General features: G+C 39.6%; 2 protein-coding genes and 1 long non-coding RNA gene across 14 annotated transcripts in view; 1 reads left to right on the top strand and 2 right to left on the bottom strand.

Moving 5' to 3' along the window:
* LOC116712074 (NACHT, LRR and PYD domains-containing protein 3-like) overlaps window positions 1-13,414 on the top strand; it is a 1,065,068-nt gene that overhangs the window by 719,309 nt on the left and 332,345 nt on the right. For 2 of the 12 annotated variants that reach the window (XM_032551853.1, XM_032551837.1), the window contains exons 6-11: window positions 622-804; window positions 2,270-2,443; window positions 4,111-4,287; window positions 5,510-5,683; window positions 6,486-6,635; window positions 7,569-7,701. In XM_032551853.1, coding sequence (XP_032407744.1) covers window positions 622-804; window positions 2,270-2,443; window positions 4,111-4,287; window positions 5,510-5,683; window positions 6,486-6,635; window positions 7,569-7,575 — 865 coding nt within the window. In that variant the 3' untranslated portion in view covers window positions 7,576-7,701. Of the gene's footprint in view, window positions 1-621; window positions 805-2,269; window positions 2,444-4,110; window positions 4,288-5,509; window positions 5,684-6,485; window positions 6,640-7,568; window positions 7,702-13,414 lie in introns of those variants that run through there. The other 10 variants (XM_032551847.1, XM_032551842.1, XM_032551826.1 and 7 more) reach the window with 10 other exon arrangements.
* On the bottom strand, window positions 2,183-5,683 carry LOC116712198 (uncharacterized). The gene is made up of 3 exons (XR_004337468.1): window positions 5,598-5,683; window positions 4,066-4,198; window positions 2,183-2,224 (listed from the first exon to the last, which is right to left on the bottom strand). It is a non-coding gene; the product is annotated as an uncharacterized LOC116712198 (long non-coding RNA).
* On the bottom strand, window positions 8,036-12,548 carry cavin4b (caveolae associated protein 4b). The gene is made up of 2 exons (XM_032552052.1): window positions 11,960-12,548; window positions 8,036-9,707 (listed from the first exon to the last, which is right to left on the bottom strand). The coding sequence occupies exons 1-2, from the start codon at window positions 12,320-12,322 to the stop codon at window positions 9,135-9,137; spliced, it is 936 nt and encodes a 311-aa protein (XP_032407943.1). The 5' UTR covers window positions 12,323-12,548; the 3' UTR covers window positions 8,036-9,134.

Below are 13,414 nucleotides of genomic sequence, written 5' to 3'. Positions count from 1 at the left end.
CAGTCAGATCCTAACATGGACACCTGAAGATATTTACTGAGTTCTGCTGTTTTACTGCAGATGGTTTTAATATTTAATAAAATCATTGATTGCTCAGATGAATTGTCCTCCTGTCCAGAGTTTCTCCTGCCTCTCAGCCATTGGCTGCTGGAGACAGAGAGGAGCCAGGATCCTAGAAGCTGAAGATTTTCTAGAAAATGAATGAATAGAAACGATTTTCTGATCATCACCATCCGCTCCACCATGTTGGGTCTGTTAGGATATTAACTCCACTGATTTCATCCGTTCCTTCATCTTCCAATGAGAATCATGTTTTAAAGTCATGTGATGAAGAGCTTCTGATCCAGATTGTTGCTGCAGCAGTCAGAGCTCAGCATGAAGAAACAGGGAGGTTTGCTAACAGGCAGCCAAGATGGCCGCCGCTAAAACCTTCAGTTGTTCTGAGAACATGAAACTGGACCGGAACCAGAACCAGAACCATGATGTTAATTATGAAATGATCAAACTCAGTAAATTGATGTGAAGACCAGATGTTCATTAGATGATATCAATGTTATCATATGTGTTTATATAGATGATCTGATTTAATTAGAACTGAATTTATTTCTTCTCTATTCACAGACTTGGTGGCTGTAAACTCAAACAGGCAGAATTTGAAGTTGTTGCTTCAGCTCTGAAGTCCAACCAACATCTGACTGAACTGGAAATAAGTCAGATCCACATAGATGGAACCAGTACAGACTCTGGACTGAATCATGTGTGTGAGATCCTGGAGAGTTCAGTCAGTAAAGTAAAGAGTCTGAGGTTTGTTTTCTCTATTTACCCTATAAAATCTTTCATTGATACTTTGATATTTATTTATCTTCACATTTATTCTGTTTTCATTAAAAACAATCTGATCTCAAAATGTCAGAATATAATTTCTAAAATCTTTTGCTTCATAAATGAATTATTTTCACTTTGTTCTGAGAAAGATTCAGATGATCAGATTAATTTCTTTCTCATTTCTTCTTCACATTAATAATGAAATGTTCCTCCAGAGTAAAACCAGAACCAGACAAGTTATGTTTTTAATAAAAACATCTTATTTAAGAAAGAGCTGAAATAGCAACAGCAAAGAGAAACTATTATATGAATAAAACCCGACAACAGCAGCCTGTTCCTCCAGCTCAGCTTTGTCCTGGATCTGTGGTTCTGTTGGACCGGGTCAGAGAAGAACCGTCTCTTCAATCTGACAGCTGTCAGTCGGTTGGAGCCTCGCCTTTCTGAGCTCAGAGACGCTTCATCAGAAGCTCACTGATCAGAAACTTTAGAGCTGATTCAGAGTTCCTCCATCGTGTTTCTGGTGATCAGAATTGATCATTACTGATCAGAATTGATCAGATATGATCAGTGGTAAAGGAGGCCTGTGTCCTCACTGGAGCAAACATCTTGTCCTTGTCTCCAGCTGTCCTCTGTCTCTGCTGTCCCTCCTCTGTTGGGATGTCAGGTGGTAGATGGACCACGATGCCTGCTTTTTGGTGATTGGTTGAGCTGCTGTCATGGCAACATGCAGGTAGACTGAAGGCAGCATAGCACCTTCTACACCAGGACTCTTCAAATCCAGGCCTCCTGGTTTGGTGTCCTGCAACTTTTAGATGTTTCTGCTTCAGCACCTGAATGAAATGATGAATTCTCCCTCAGCACGCAGTCAGGTTCTCCAGAGTCCTGCTGATGACCCCATGACCTCACGATGGGACTCAGGTGTTGAAGGCTGCAGGACGCCAGCCATCGAGGCCTAGAGTTGAATATCCCTGGTCTAGGCCAAACCAGAATAAATTCTCCAAGTATTTACTGTCCCCAGAGTTCAGTAAATAGTTTTACTTTAAAACAAATGACTGAGAACCTGATCACCAGCAGAGCAGCACCACCTGGTGGCTCAACAGAGTCATAGGTTTCTTCCAGATACCTGAGATAAACCAACCTTCACTTTATTTCTAATATGAAACTATTATAAAATTTGAAGTCCATTTTAATTTCCGACCAGAACCACTGAAGGCCCGACTGAAATATTCTAACAACACATCATAATAACATGTTCTGGTTCTGCTGGTTTGGACTCTATAAACCAGTTTTACTGAATCAAATATTAAACATCAGTTCATCATGTTTCTGGGACTTTTACATTCAGTGAAATTAATTTTCTACATTTTTATTATTAATTTGTTCATATTTCAGTTTTAACCTGCATCTTGTTGGCTTCAGCTCACATCTTTTATTCTTTATTCAGACTGGAGTACTGCAGTTTGTCAGAGGTCAGCTGTTCTTCTCTGGTCTCAGCTCTGAAGTCCAACCCCTCCCATCTGATTGAACTGGACCTGAGAGGAAACAACCTGAAAGATTCTGGAGTGAAGGAGCTCTGTGGTTTTCTACAGAATCCTGAATGCAGAATACAACAATTAATGTAAGAAACCATGTTTTATTCTGGATCTGATGTTTCTTATGTGAAAGTTGTGTTGCCACTAACATGCAGACAGATGGCTGATATTCTACTGATCCACTCTGAGGATCTTCATGGTAAAGTCTGCTTTCTTCTTCTATGGTTTGGTCCAGTTAAAGTTTCTTTGTTTTATAAAAGCACCAGCAGTTCCTCCTCCCACCATCACATTCAACCAATCACAGCGTTCATTTCACAGACACCAACCACACCTGCAGAGAGAAAGTCAAAGGTCAGATTGGAGACAAAAGGCTGAAAAAACTCTGATATTAGGATCATTAAATGTCTTAATATCTACAAAACAATCAGATATAAAATCTGATAAAATGGCATCATGTCCAAGACAGACTGAGGCTTAATTCACTAAATAATGATGTTCATCCACATCTCTGACCTTCTGATCATAAATGATCAATAAACCATTATTGATAAAACCACAAACTTTATTAATCTGTAAAGATGAACAGATGTAGAAACATCAGGAATCAGTTTGACATTTAAAATGAATCTGAACTGAAATATTTGAGCTTAGTCCAACAGAAACAGTTACATTTTAATACAGCAGCATCAATTTAAATAAATTATCTAAAAATATTATGGAAATACTTTATAACCTGTCTCAATAAATGTGAGGTTAACAAAGTATTCCCTCCACTTTCCTTGATTATTTCTAATTTCCAGTGTCTGAGGTGAAGCGGCAGGAATCCTGTGAGTTTGTGACACATGTAGCAGTAAGTTGTGACGTTGACGGAAGGAGCTGGATGGACGCACGGTGGGACAGCTGATAGCAGAGCAGCTTTATTTCTAGACAACTTTAAACAGCCACAGGACCAAAGAAGACATGAAGCAGCAGTCACATGATCCAATAATCAACCAATAAAACCATCAATAGGAGATAATCATCAATACAACAGCCTTGGATTAAAATAATAAGATAATCATACAGTCAGTCAGAATGAAGTAAATGGAAATAGAGCAAAATAACAATAAATTGATAGAATTCAAACATAGACAAAAATAAACATTTGGTTTTAAGCAGGAATTTATAATCAAACTGGGCTATTGATCCTTCAGATAAAGCAGTCAGTTCTGTTTTCACTCATGTGTTCATGTGTTTATGAATGAGTGAAGTATAATTTTTGCAGCTGTTGATCCTTCAGATAAAGCAGTCAGTTCTGTTTTCACTCATGTGTTCATGTGTTTATGAATGAGTGAAGTATAATTTTTGCAGCTGTTGATACTTCAGATAAATCACTAAGTTCCACTCAATAGAAGGTTAAAGGTCACTGTGGAAATGAGCTGCTTCCCTTAAATCACTGCAGCATTCATTAACAGCTCTAATGTCACACTTTGGTTCTTAAAGTCCATTTTAATTTCCGACCAGAACCACTGAAGGCCCGACTGAAATATTCTAACAACACGTCATAATAAGATGTTCTGGTTCTGCTGGTTTGGACTCTATAAACCAGTTTTACTGGATCAAATATTAAACATCAGTTCATCATATTTCTGGGACTTTTCCATTCAGTGAAATTAATTTTCTACATTTTTATTATTAATTTGTTCATACTGGACATTTCAGTTTTAACCTGCATCCTGTTGGCTTCAGCTCACATCTTTTTTTCTTTATTCAGATTGATGAACAGCTGGTTGTCAGAGATCAGCTGTTCTTCTCTGGTCTCAGCTCTTAAGTCCAATCCCTCCCATCTGACTCAACTGGACCTGAGCTACAACAAGAACCTGAAAGATTCTGGAGTGAAGGAGCTCTGTGGTTTTCTCCAGAATCCTGAATGCAGAATACAACGATTATCGTAAGGGACCATGTTTTAGTCTGGATCTAATGTTTATGATGTGAAACTTGTGTTGCCACTAAACTGCAGACAGATGGCTGATTATCTACTGATCCACTCTGAGGATCTTCATGGTAAAGTCTGCTTTCTTCTTCTATGGTTTGGTCCAGTTAAAGTTTCTTTGTTTTATAAAAGCACAAGCATTTCCTCATCCCACCATCACATTCAACCAATCACAGCATTCATTTCACAGACTCCAACCACACCTGCAGAGAGAAAGTCAAAGGTCAGATTGGAGACAAAAGGCTGATAAAACTCTGATATTAGGATCATTAAATGTCTTAAAATCTACAAACAATCAGATATAAAATCTGAGAAAATGTCATTATGTCCAAGACAGACTGAGGCTTTATTCACTAATTAAAGAAATTCATCCACATCTCTGACCTTCTGATCATAAATGATCAATAAACCATCATTGATAAAACCACAAACTTTATTAACCCTGTAAAGTTGAACAGATGTAGAAACATCAGGAATCAGTTTGACATTTAAAATGAATCTGGACTGAAATATTAGAGCTTAGTCCAACAGAAATGGTTTTATTTTAACACAGCAGCATCAATTTAAGTAAATTATCTGATATTAATATGGAAATATTTTCCTTGCTGTGAATAAATAAATAAAAATAAATTGATATAATTCAAACATAGCCAAAAGTCAACATTTGGCTTTTCGCAGGAATTTATAATCAGACTGGGCTATTGATCCTCCAGATAAATCAGTCAGTTCTGTTTCCACTCATGTGTTCATGTGTTTATGAATGAGTGAAGTGTAATTATTGCAGCTGTTGATCCTCCAGATAAATCCTTCAGTTCCACTCAATAGAAGGTTAAAGGTCACTGTGGAAATGAACTGCTTCCATTAAATCACTGCAGCATTTATTAACAGCTCTAATGTCACACTTTGGTTCTTAAAGTCCATTTTAATTCCCGACCAGAACCACTGAAGGCCCGACTGAAATATTCTAACAACACGTCATAATAACATGTTCTGGTTCTGCTGGTTTGGACTCTACAAACCAGTTTTACTGGATCAAATATTAAACATCAGTTCATCATGTTTCTGGGACTTTTACATTCAGTGAAATTAATTTTCTACATTTTTATTATTCATTTGTTCATATTTCAGTTTTAACCTGCATCCTGTTGGCTTCAGCTCACATCTTTTTTTCTTTATTCAGATTGAGGTACTGCAGTTTGTCAGAGGTCAGCTGTTCTTCTCTGGTCTCAGCTCTGAAGTCCAACCCCTCCCATCTGACTCAACTGGACCTGAGAGGAAACAACCTGAAAGATTCTGGAGTGAAGGAGCTCTGTGGTTTTCTACAGAATCCTGAATGCAGAATACAACAATTAATGTAAGAAACCATGTTTTAGTCTGGATCTGATGTTTCTGATGTGAAAGTTGTGTTGCCACTAAACTGCAGACAGATGGCTGATATTTTACTGATCCACTCTGAGGGTCTTCATGGTAAAGTCTGCTTTCTTCTTCTATGGTTTGGTCCAGTTAAAGTTTCTTTGTTTTATAAAAGCACCAGCAGTTCCTCCTCCCACCATCACATTCAACCAATCACAGCGTTCATTTCACATACACCAACCACACCTGCAGAGAGAAGGTCAAAGGTCAGATTGGAGACTTAAGGCCGATAAAACTCTGATATTAGGATCATTAAATGTCTTAAAATCTACAAAACAATCCGATATAAAATCTGATAAAATGTCATCATGTCCAAGACAGACTGAGGCTTAATTCACTAAATAATTATGTTCGTCCACATCTCTGACCTTCTGATCATAAATGATCAATAAACCATCATTGATAAAACCACAAACTTTATTAATGAGAAACATCAGGAATCAAATTGACATTTAAAATGAATCTGAACTGAAATATTTGAGCTTTAATTTCCGACCAGAACCACTGAAGGCCCGACTGAAATATTCTAACAACACGTCATAATAACATGTTCTGGTTCTGCTGGTTTGGACTCTATAAACCAGTTTTACTGGATCAATTATTAATCATCAGTTCATCATGTTTCTGGGACTTTTACATCCAGTGAAATTAATTTTCTACATTTTTATTATTAATTTGTTCATATTTCAGTTTTAACCTGCATCCTGTTGGCTTCAGCTCACATCTTTTAATTCTTTATTCAGATTGGAGGATGGCAGGTTGTCAGAGATCAGCTGTTCTTCTCTGGTCTCAGCTCTGATGTCCAACCTCCATCTGACTGAACTGGACCTGAGAGGAAACAACCTGGAAGATTCTGATGTTCAGCAGCTGAAGAATTTTGTAAAGGATGTTCAGTAAGTAAATGTTTGCAGTGATTCCAGCTGCTGTCAGCATATTGAACTAAAAAAGTTCCCATCAAAGCAAAGATCCAGTGTTCCCAGTAAAGCTGCAGCTTCTCAATGGGAGGAGAATGGTTCAGGCTTTCTGATTGGACACAGAAACAGCAATCAGCCAATCAGAGGAGCAGCAGCTTGCTGTGTTCCTGTGTTTGTGTTGGTGTGAAGATGAGTGTTGTTGCTGTGTTCATGTCTCCAGTAAGTCCAGTTGGACTCCAGCGTCGAGCCGTCCAACATGTCTAGAGACAGTGGTCCTCATTCATCAGCAGCAGATCTGATCTCAGATCTGCTTGTTCTCTCAGTTCAACAGGAAACAAGTGATCAGGTTGATGTTGGTCACAGCTCTGAGATCAGTCTGACTGCAGCCTGGAAACCACTGGCTCTGATTTCACAAACCATCATTCATTTAGTCAGCAGCTGCTCTTTCTGCTCAAATCCACTCCTCACATCTGGACATGTGTCCTCCTGTCCTCAGTCTCATCCAGATGTGTTCAGGGACAGCCTCCATGTTGGTCAGTCAGCTGATGTTCCAGCAGCAGATGAGATGTTGATCAGCAGCAGTTTGTGTCTAAATGCAGCAGCAGCAAATCCATCCTCCAGTGTTGCAGCAGCAGTGAAGCCTTCAGGAATCTCAGCAGTTTGTTTCCACTGTGGACTTGAGTGGAACCTGCAGAGGAAGCAGACTGGATGCTGAAAGTGTGTGTAGGTGTGTGAGCTTGGAGCTCAGTGTGTTCACTGCAACAAGTTAAGATGAGAGCTGAAAGGAAGCTGCTCTGAACAGGACTGAAGGCCCTGCTGCTCTTTCTACTGGATGTGCTGCGTCACTGACTGCTGCTGGAGAGAAGCTGGAAACTCACTGATCTGATCTCTGCATCTTTCTTCTCTCTGCAGGTTTTGATGATTAATTTTATAAAGAAGAGAATCGTCTCTGTGTCCTGGTGATCTTCATATATTACTTCTTTTTCCTTTGATTTGTTTTCAACCTGTAACCAAGAAATATGAAATAAAGTTCAATTCAACAGTTTCTAGGCTACATTTTGTTTCATCCTGATCCGGTTTCTGGATGTATTCATATTTTAGATGTTTTCTGCTGCTGCTGCAAAAAGCTCAGTGAGTCCATGATAGTTTCTTCAGTTAGAGGAAGAAGCTTTTCATGATTTTAATTCAATATTTTTATTTCATACTCTCTTAAGCTAAAATATAAAACATCCCTGGAGTCAAAGAGCCTTACAAACAGTATTTTAACCCTTTCCACCAGCTGATATGAATGATTCTCAAATCATCTTGAATCTCATTAGACTGGTGCATGAAGCATTACTCTGTCAGATTTCATAGTCAGCTTCATGATGTCAGATGAGTTCAGTTGAAGTGATTTCTTTATTCTAAAGATCTAGCAATAATACAGGCCTGCATGTCACTGGTGAAATTGATCAAAAATCATAACTAAGGTTAACTCTTAATTTACCAATGGTGCAAATACATTATATTCACAGTAAAACTCAAAGAATAAAACAAAAACACTCAGCAAACCACAGAGCTTTATTTGCCTTTGCTGTCACTTCCCTCACTGTTCAGTTGCTTTCCTACAAAACTGGACAAGTTAGATTTTATTCTTATGATTGTCATCTTCAAGTGGAATATTTTCATCTGTTACACTACAATATACAAATAGTATAACACAACTGCTTTTATTTTTAAAAACTGCCCTTAAGAAAAATTATGATTATACTAACATGAAGAAAGATACATTTCTACATTCAGTAAAAATGAATTGTTTGCACTTTGTGATACAGATTGAATAAAAATGATCTTGCACTTATTTATAGAAGCATAACAAACTTGAAAAAGACCACAATTGGAGGAATCAGTCCAAATTTGATGGTATAAACTGTAACCTGGGTGTTGTTGCTTTATGTACAAGCTTTTTAAGTTCTTGTTTTTACTTTCTTTACGAATCTGAAAATCTACAAAGGTTTCTGCAAGAGCAAACCATCAAATCCCTTTACTTCCAAACAAAGAAATTCACTTTATTTTACTTCACTTTCCCTCATTTTTCAAGATATTTAAGAACAAAACATTCCACAAACTCATTCCGTCCGACATTTCAACTTCAACATGCAAATAAGTGAGCAGCAGTGTGGCAGGAGAAGCTTGTGATAAAGTCCTAAAACATTTCAGTCATACACAATTTGTTTAATAACGCAAAACAAAAATGACCAAATCCTGTGGATGTGATTGTGAATGTTCTGAAAACACACAGCATCAAACATCCCAGTGATTTCAGGAATCTGTTATTGTCTCAATGGTCAGTCAAGGTGATTCGATATGCTTGTTTCTCTCCACTGTTTCTACAATCATAGACCTTCCTCCATCCAACATTGTTAAGATCAGACTCCACATCCATGCTATCGCTCTGTGGTCTCTCAGGTCCAAAGAAAACTGACCACCTGTCCTGATTTATGACAGCTGCTTCATGTCGTACATCGGTACCTCAGACTCGGCCGCCTTGGCCTCGTCCTCAGCCGCCCGTGCTGCTCCAGGGCTGCTCTTACGGCCTTTAGGAGGAGGAACTGGAACGCTTGCCTCTGCAGCTCCCTCTGCTCCTTCCTGACCTTCTGCCACAGTTCTCTCTTTCTTCAGGTTCAGCTTCGCTGGGACGGTCTTGGTGAAGGTCTCTTTCAGCTTCTCACCTGACTGCTTCAGCTTCTCACCAGATTGGCGGATCTTCTCGCGCCTTTCGGCCGTTACGATTCGCTCACCAAGTTTGTTGACTTTGGTGCCCAGGTTCTCTCGGGTCTTGCTCATGTTCTCCTTGGAGAAGGTGGCTTTGAAGCTCTCGATGCGTGTCAAGCCTGTCTTCTTCATCCGGCCAGCTGACGAGGAGTCTGCTTCCTCCACAACCATATACTCTTCGTCCGACTCTGGAGGGAACTCAAACTTGTCTGGTTCCACCTCAGGTCTGGCTGCAGCACCACCGCTGGACTCTGCCGGCTCGTTACCTGGTGTGATAGCTTTAACTTCCTGGTCACCCTGAGAAACAGTAACAGATAAAATATCAGCATCTAGATGTTGCAGGACAAACCTATGCACTAACTTTTTTTTCTCAGACATGGTTTAATAATGATGTCAGGTTTAAATCTGTCGCTGGTTACAATGTGTCATCCAGACTTGAGGGGTCAGTGTGCAGGTCTTGATCCTTCCTCCATAAATAAACTGCAGCACCTGTTCCTGGAGCTCAGCGCCGAGCTGCAGGAAGCTAAACATATCAGTGAGCTGCAGCTTCCAGCTCCAAGCTGCATCACAGCGTGCAACTGTCGCTAACTCAGGTCAGGTTTCAGAAAAATGTAGAAGAATGAGCAGCAAACTGACTCAGACTCAAGATTCTACAGACCTCACTCGTTCATACTGGGAAATCATCAGAGGAAAGTCAATCTAACTCTGCTGGCAAGTAAACAGACTCAATGTTTGGATCAACCATAGTAGTTAATATCACAATGACATTTCTGATCCTAAACAATCCAACAAAAATCCCTGTTTATAAAATAAATATGTAACTAAACGGTTGATGCAGCCAAATGTGAGATGGACAGACGTACAAAATGATCGTTCAAGGCCATAAATCTTCTGATTAGCCTGGACAACCAGCTGTCCCAAAGATGGCCTGTCAGAAAACCCAAGAAAAACCCACTGAGATAACGGAACATCTGTTCTGTGATTCCAGCAATATGAAGTTTCTTTGTAAGTCTTATTGGAATAATTACAAAATCTGAAATGTCACAAACCAGTAAACTGGAATCATGTTAATGGGAGAATCAGCATATTTGATTTCATGCATCACTGGTGCCACATGACACCTGATAGGCTGACATTTCCCAGCCTTAGTCAGGATGCATGCCACAGTAAAGGAACACGTAGCATAAGCTGCTAACAAGCTGACAGCTAGCAAAGTTAGGACATCTGCACCTGGAGGACTGGATTACTTTTAGCTTATTGTCCAAAGAAAATCAACAATAATTTGCATTATAAAGGAAGCTAAAGTATTAACTAAGGTTTAGTCAAGAACAAATGAAACTTGCATGTGTGGAAGCAAAGTGTTCAACGACTGAGATAAAACTTAAAGAGGGAAATGGTCATTTAACTCAGAGAATCAAGCCTACCTTGCTAAATCTATATCAACAAATTTGAATACAAGCAAATGCATAACATTTTTTACTAATCAGTTTAACTTAAACCTGCCATCAGAGCAGGTAGTAGCTCAAAAAAATGGATTGGCCAAAGTTTAGCAGGGGATGAGCAGAGCGCTATATTAGGAGATGGTGGAGGCTCCGACTCAGAATAACTCGGACCGTCAGCGCTCAGCTGGCACAGTCATTTATATTACAGCAGCTCAACACATGCTGCTCTGTTTGAACAGTAACTTTGGGACATTTATATTTGGCTACCAACTCCTACCTTCAGATTTGAGACATGATGTAGGGATGCAGCCAAATCTTTGAATATCAAATGGTTTTTCTGTAGGACTTAGTTGGTAGGTGCCTGAGTTTGAGCTCTTTTCCATGGGAAAGGTTTGATAAACAGAAAAATAAAGTAATTATAGAAAAGGTTTTGAAACTATTGCTGAATATTGTGCAGGTAATAGTGTGAAGATAAATTTCCCAAAACTATTTCTAAAACTCTGGAGAGAATCTGTACAGATTTAATAAAATTCTGATGAAACAAACTTTGGTATTAATAAAATTACTATTATTAGTTCTCTTCAGCTTTCACTGAGTGGAAAATTCTTCTGTATTTATATCACTAATATGAATTATTCTTTTCTTCTTAACATGATTAATGTAATCTTTTTCATTAAAAACTTAACAAATTTGCGTTTTAACAGGTTTGACCTTCTGCTGCAGTGTTTCTAAAAGCAGTTTTAATGGTATGTGAAACTTTTCTTGGCCCATGAACCATTTATCTCCAGCTTCACCATTAGAACAGTAACTGGGCTGTTTGATCCGATCAGTCGATGCTCCAAACGTCTCCTAGGAAAAGTTGTAAGGCAGTCGTCTAGTTTGGTAAGTTGGAACTGTTGGAGCTGTAGCTGGTTTTCTTCATCATGTTTTGGTGCAAATTTAGCCACGTCTCTGCTGCTCTGTAGATTGTTTTCCATGCAGCTGACATTAAGCACATTACCCAATGCAATCATTACTATGCTAAACAGAATTTCAGAAGTTTTTCCAGAGCCAATGAAGCATCAGGATCTCTCCAAACATTTTAAATGTTAGTCCTGTGAGCCTCACCTGGTAAATGACCACCCTGAACTTGTTCTTGGCGAGAAGGTCTCCCTGTGTGGCCTCCACCTTCTTCACCCTGAGGTTCTGGTTCTCCACCCGCACCCTGACATCCTTGATGTGGCAGCTGACCTTGCGGGTCTTCTCCAGCAGTCGGCTGACCGTGGAGCTGGTGTTTGCGTGATCGTTGGTGAGTTTGACGACGTCGGCCTGGATGGTTTTCACTGTGTTCTCCAGCTCCAGCTGACGCTCCTCCATGCGCTGCTGTGTGGCCTGGACGTTGTCCATGAGGCCCGCCACACGCTCCAACAGCGCCATGATGCTGCCGGCGTCATCTCCGCCTCCAGGTGGCAAGACCGGTTTGTCCGTCATTCTTGCTGGTTAAGAGCTTGGTCAGCTGGTTGCTTGAATTCAAGGATCCAAATGACAATGAAGAAGAGATGAAGGGAGATAAAAGCCCTGCAGAATCTGTGAAAGTTAGTGGTGATAAAGAACCGAGAACCACAGCATGAGGGTTCAGGTAGTGGGATCCAATAGAGAAGAGACAGCGAGAAGGCAGAAGGACCAGCTCACCCCTCTACAACTGGAGGTTGACCCTGATGGCGTTCAGATCAAGTTAAAGACTCCACCCTGTTGGACCTGGGAGGGAGGGCTGGAGGAGCTGAAGTAACCTGACCCAAAGAAACACCAAGAGGATGAATGAGCTTTACTGATATTCGAGCAACACGTTTACAGTATATTTGTAGATTTCAAAGAAACAAGACTCAAATATTGATCTTGCACCAAGTTTTTACTGGCATGAAGACTAAAATGTTGCAACATCTTGGAGAAACTGACCATCTATGTCTCCTCCACCATCCATCTATCATCCGACAACTTTTCACTTCTTCTGTCATAATCCTTCCTCCAGGTTTAGACCTCCTTGTTGGCTCCCATAGTTGGACAACTGACAGGTCAGGTTTCATTAAGGCATTCTTAAGGCACACTCATGACATGGCTGCCATCTTGGTAGGAAGCAGGTACTTCAAAATGGTCCAAATGGGGCGTGGCCTGTAGTGGGAGGAGCAAACAGTTAAGACGTCTTTTAAAGGAAACAGAACGAGTTCAAATATTTTACTATTTATTTAACAAAAACTGAAATTATTACGTTGTTTGTTGACATGAATCAAAAACTAGACCCACATGAATGAAACTCATGGAGCTCATGTGAGCCTCTAGAGGTCAACAGTGGTACTGCACTCCACAACTATACATGTCATATTAAATTACCTGATCAATATTTTATATATTCTTCTATCAGAAGATTACAACTCTCATAGCTAACTGCTAAAACCTGTTCTTTATCAAGTATTGTTTTCAGTTCTCTGGGCTTTAGCTGCTGCACTAAAACTATTAAGAATAAAGAGGATTTATAATTTCTTAAATGAGCATTTTTGTAAACCGATGCAGGTTCTTCACTGACAC

Source organism: Xiphophorus hellerii, chromosome 21 (genome assembly GCF_003331165.1).
Source record: "Xiphophorus hellerii strain 12219 chromosome 21, Xiphophorus_hellerii-4.1, whole genome shotgun sequence".
Taxonomy (NCBI): Eukaryota; Metazoa; Chordata; class Actinopteri; order Cyprinodontiformes; family Poeciliidae; genus Xiphophorus; species Xiphophorus hellerii.
The sequence above is the reverse complement of the archived record's forward strand: the minus strand, read 5'-3'. Positions and strand labels throughout refer to the sequence as shown.

What these genes read in the sequence shown, in the direction of transcription:
- cavin4b (XM_032552052.1), bottom strand. Translation starts at nt 12,322, where the DNA reads ATGACGGACAAACCGGTCTTGCCACCTGGAGGCGGAGATGACGCCGGC. An exon ending in TCAGGGTGGTCATTTACCAG is followed by an intron (nt 9,708 to 11,959) that starts GTGAGGCTCACA and finishes ACTGTTTCTCAG; the next exon opens with GGTGACCAGGAAGTTAAAGC.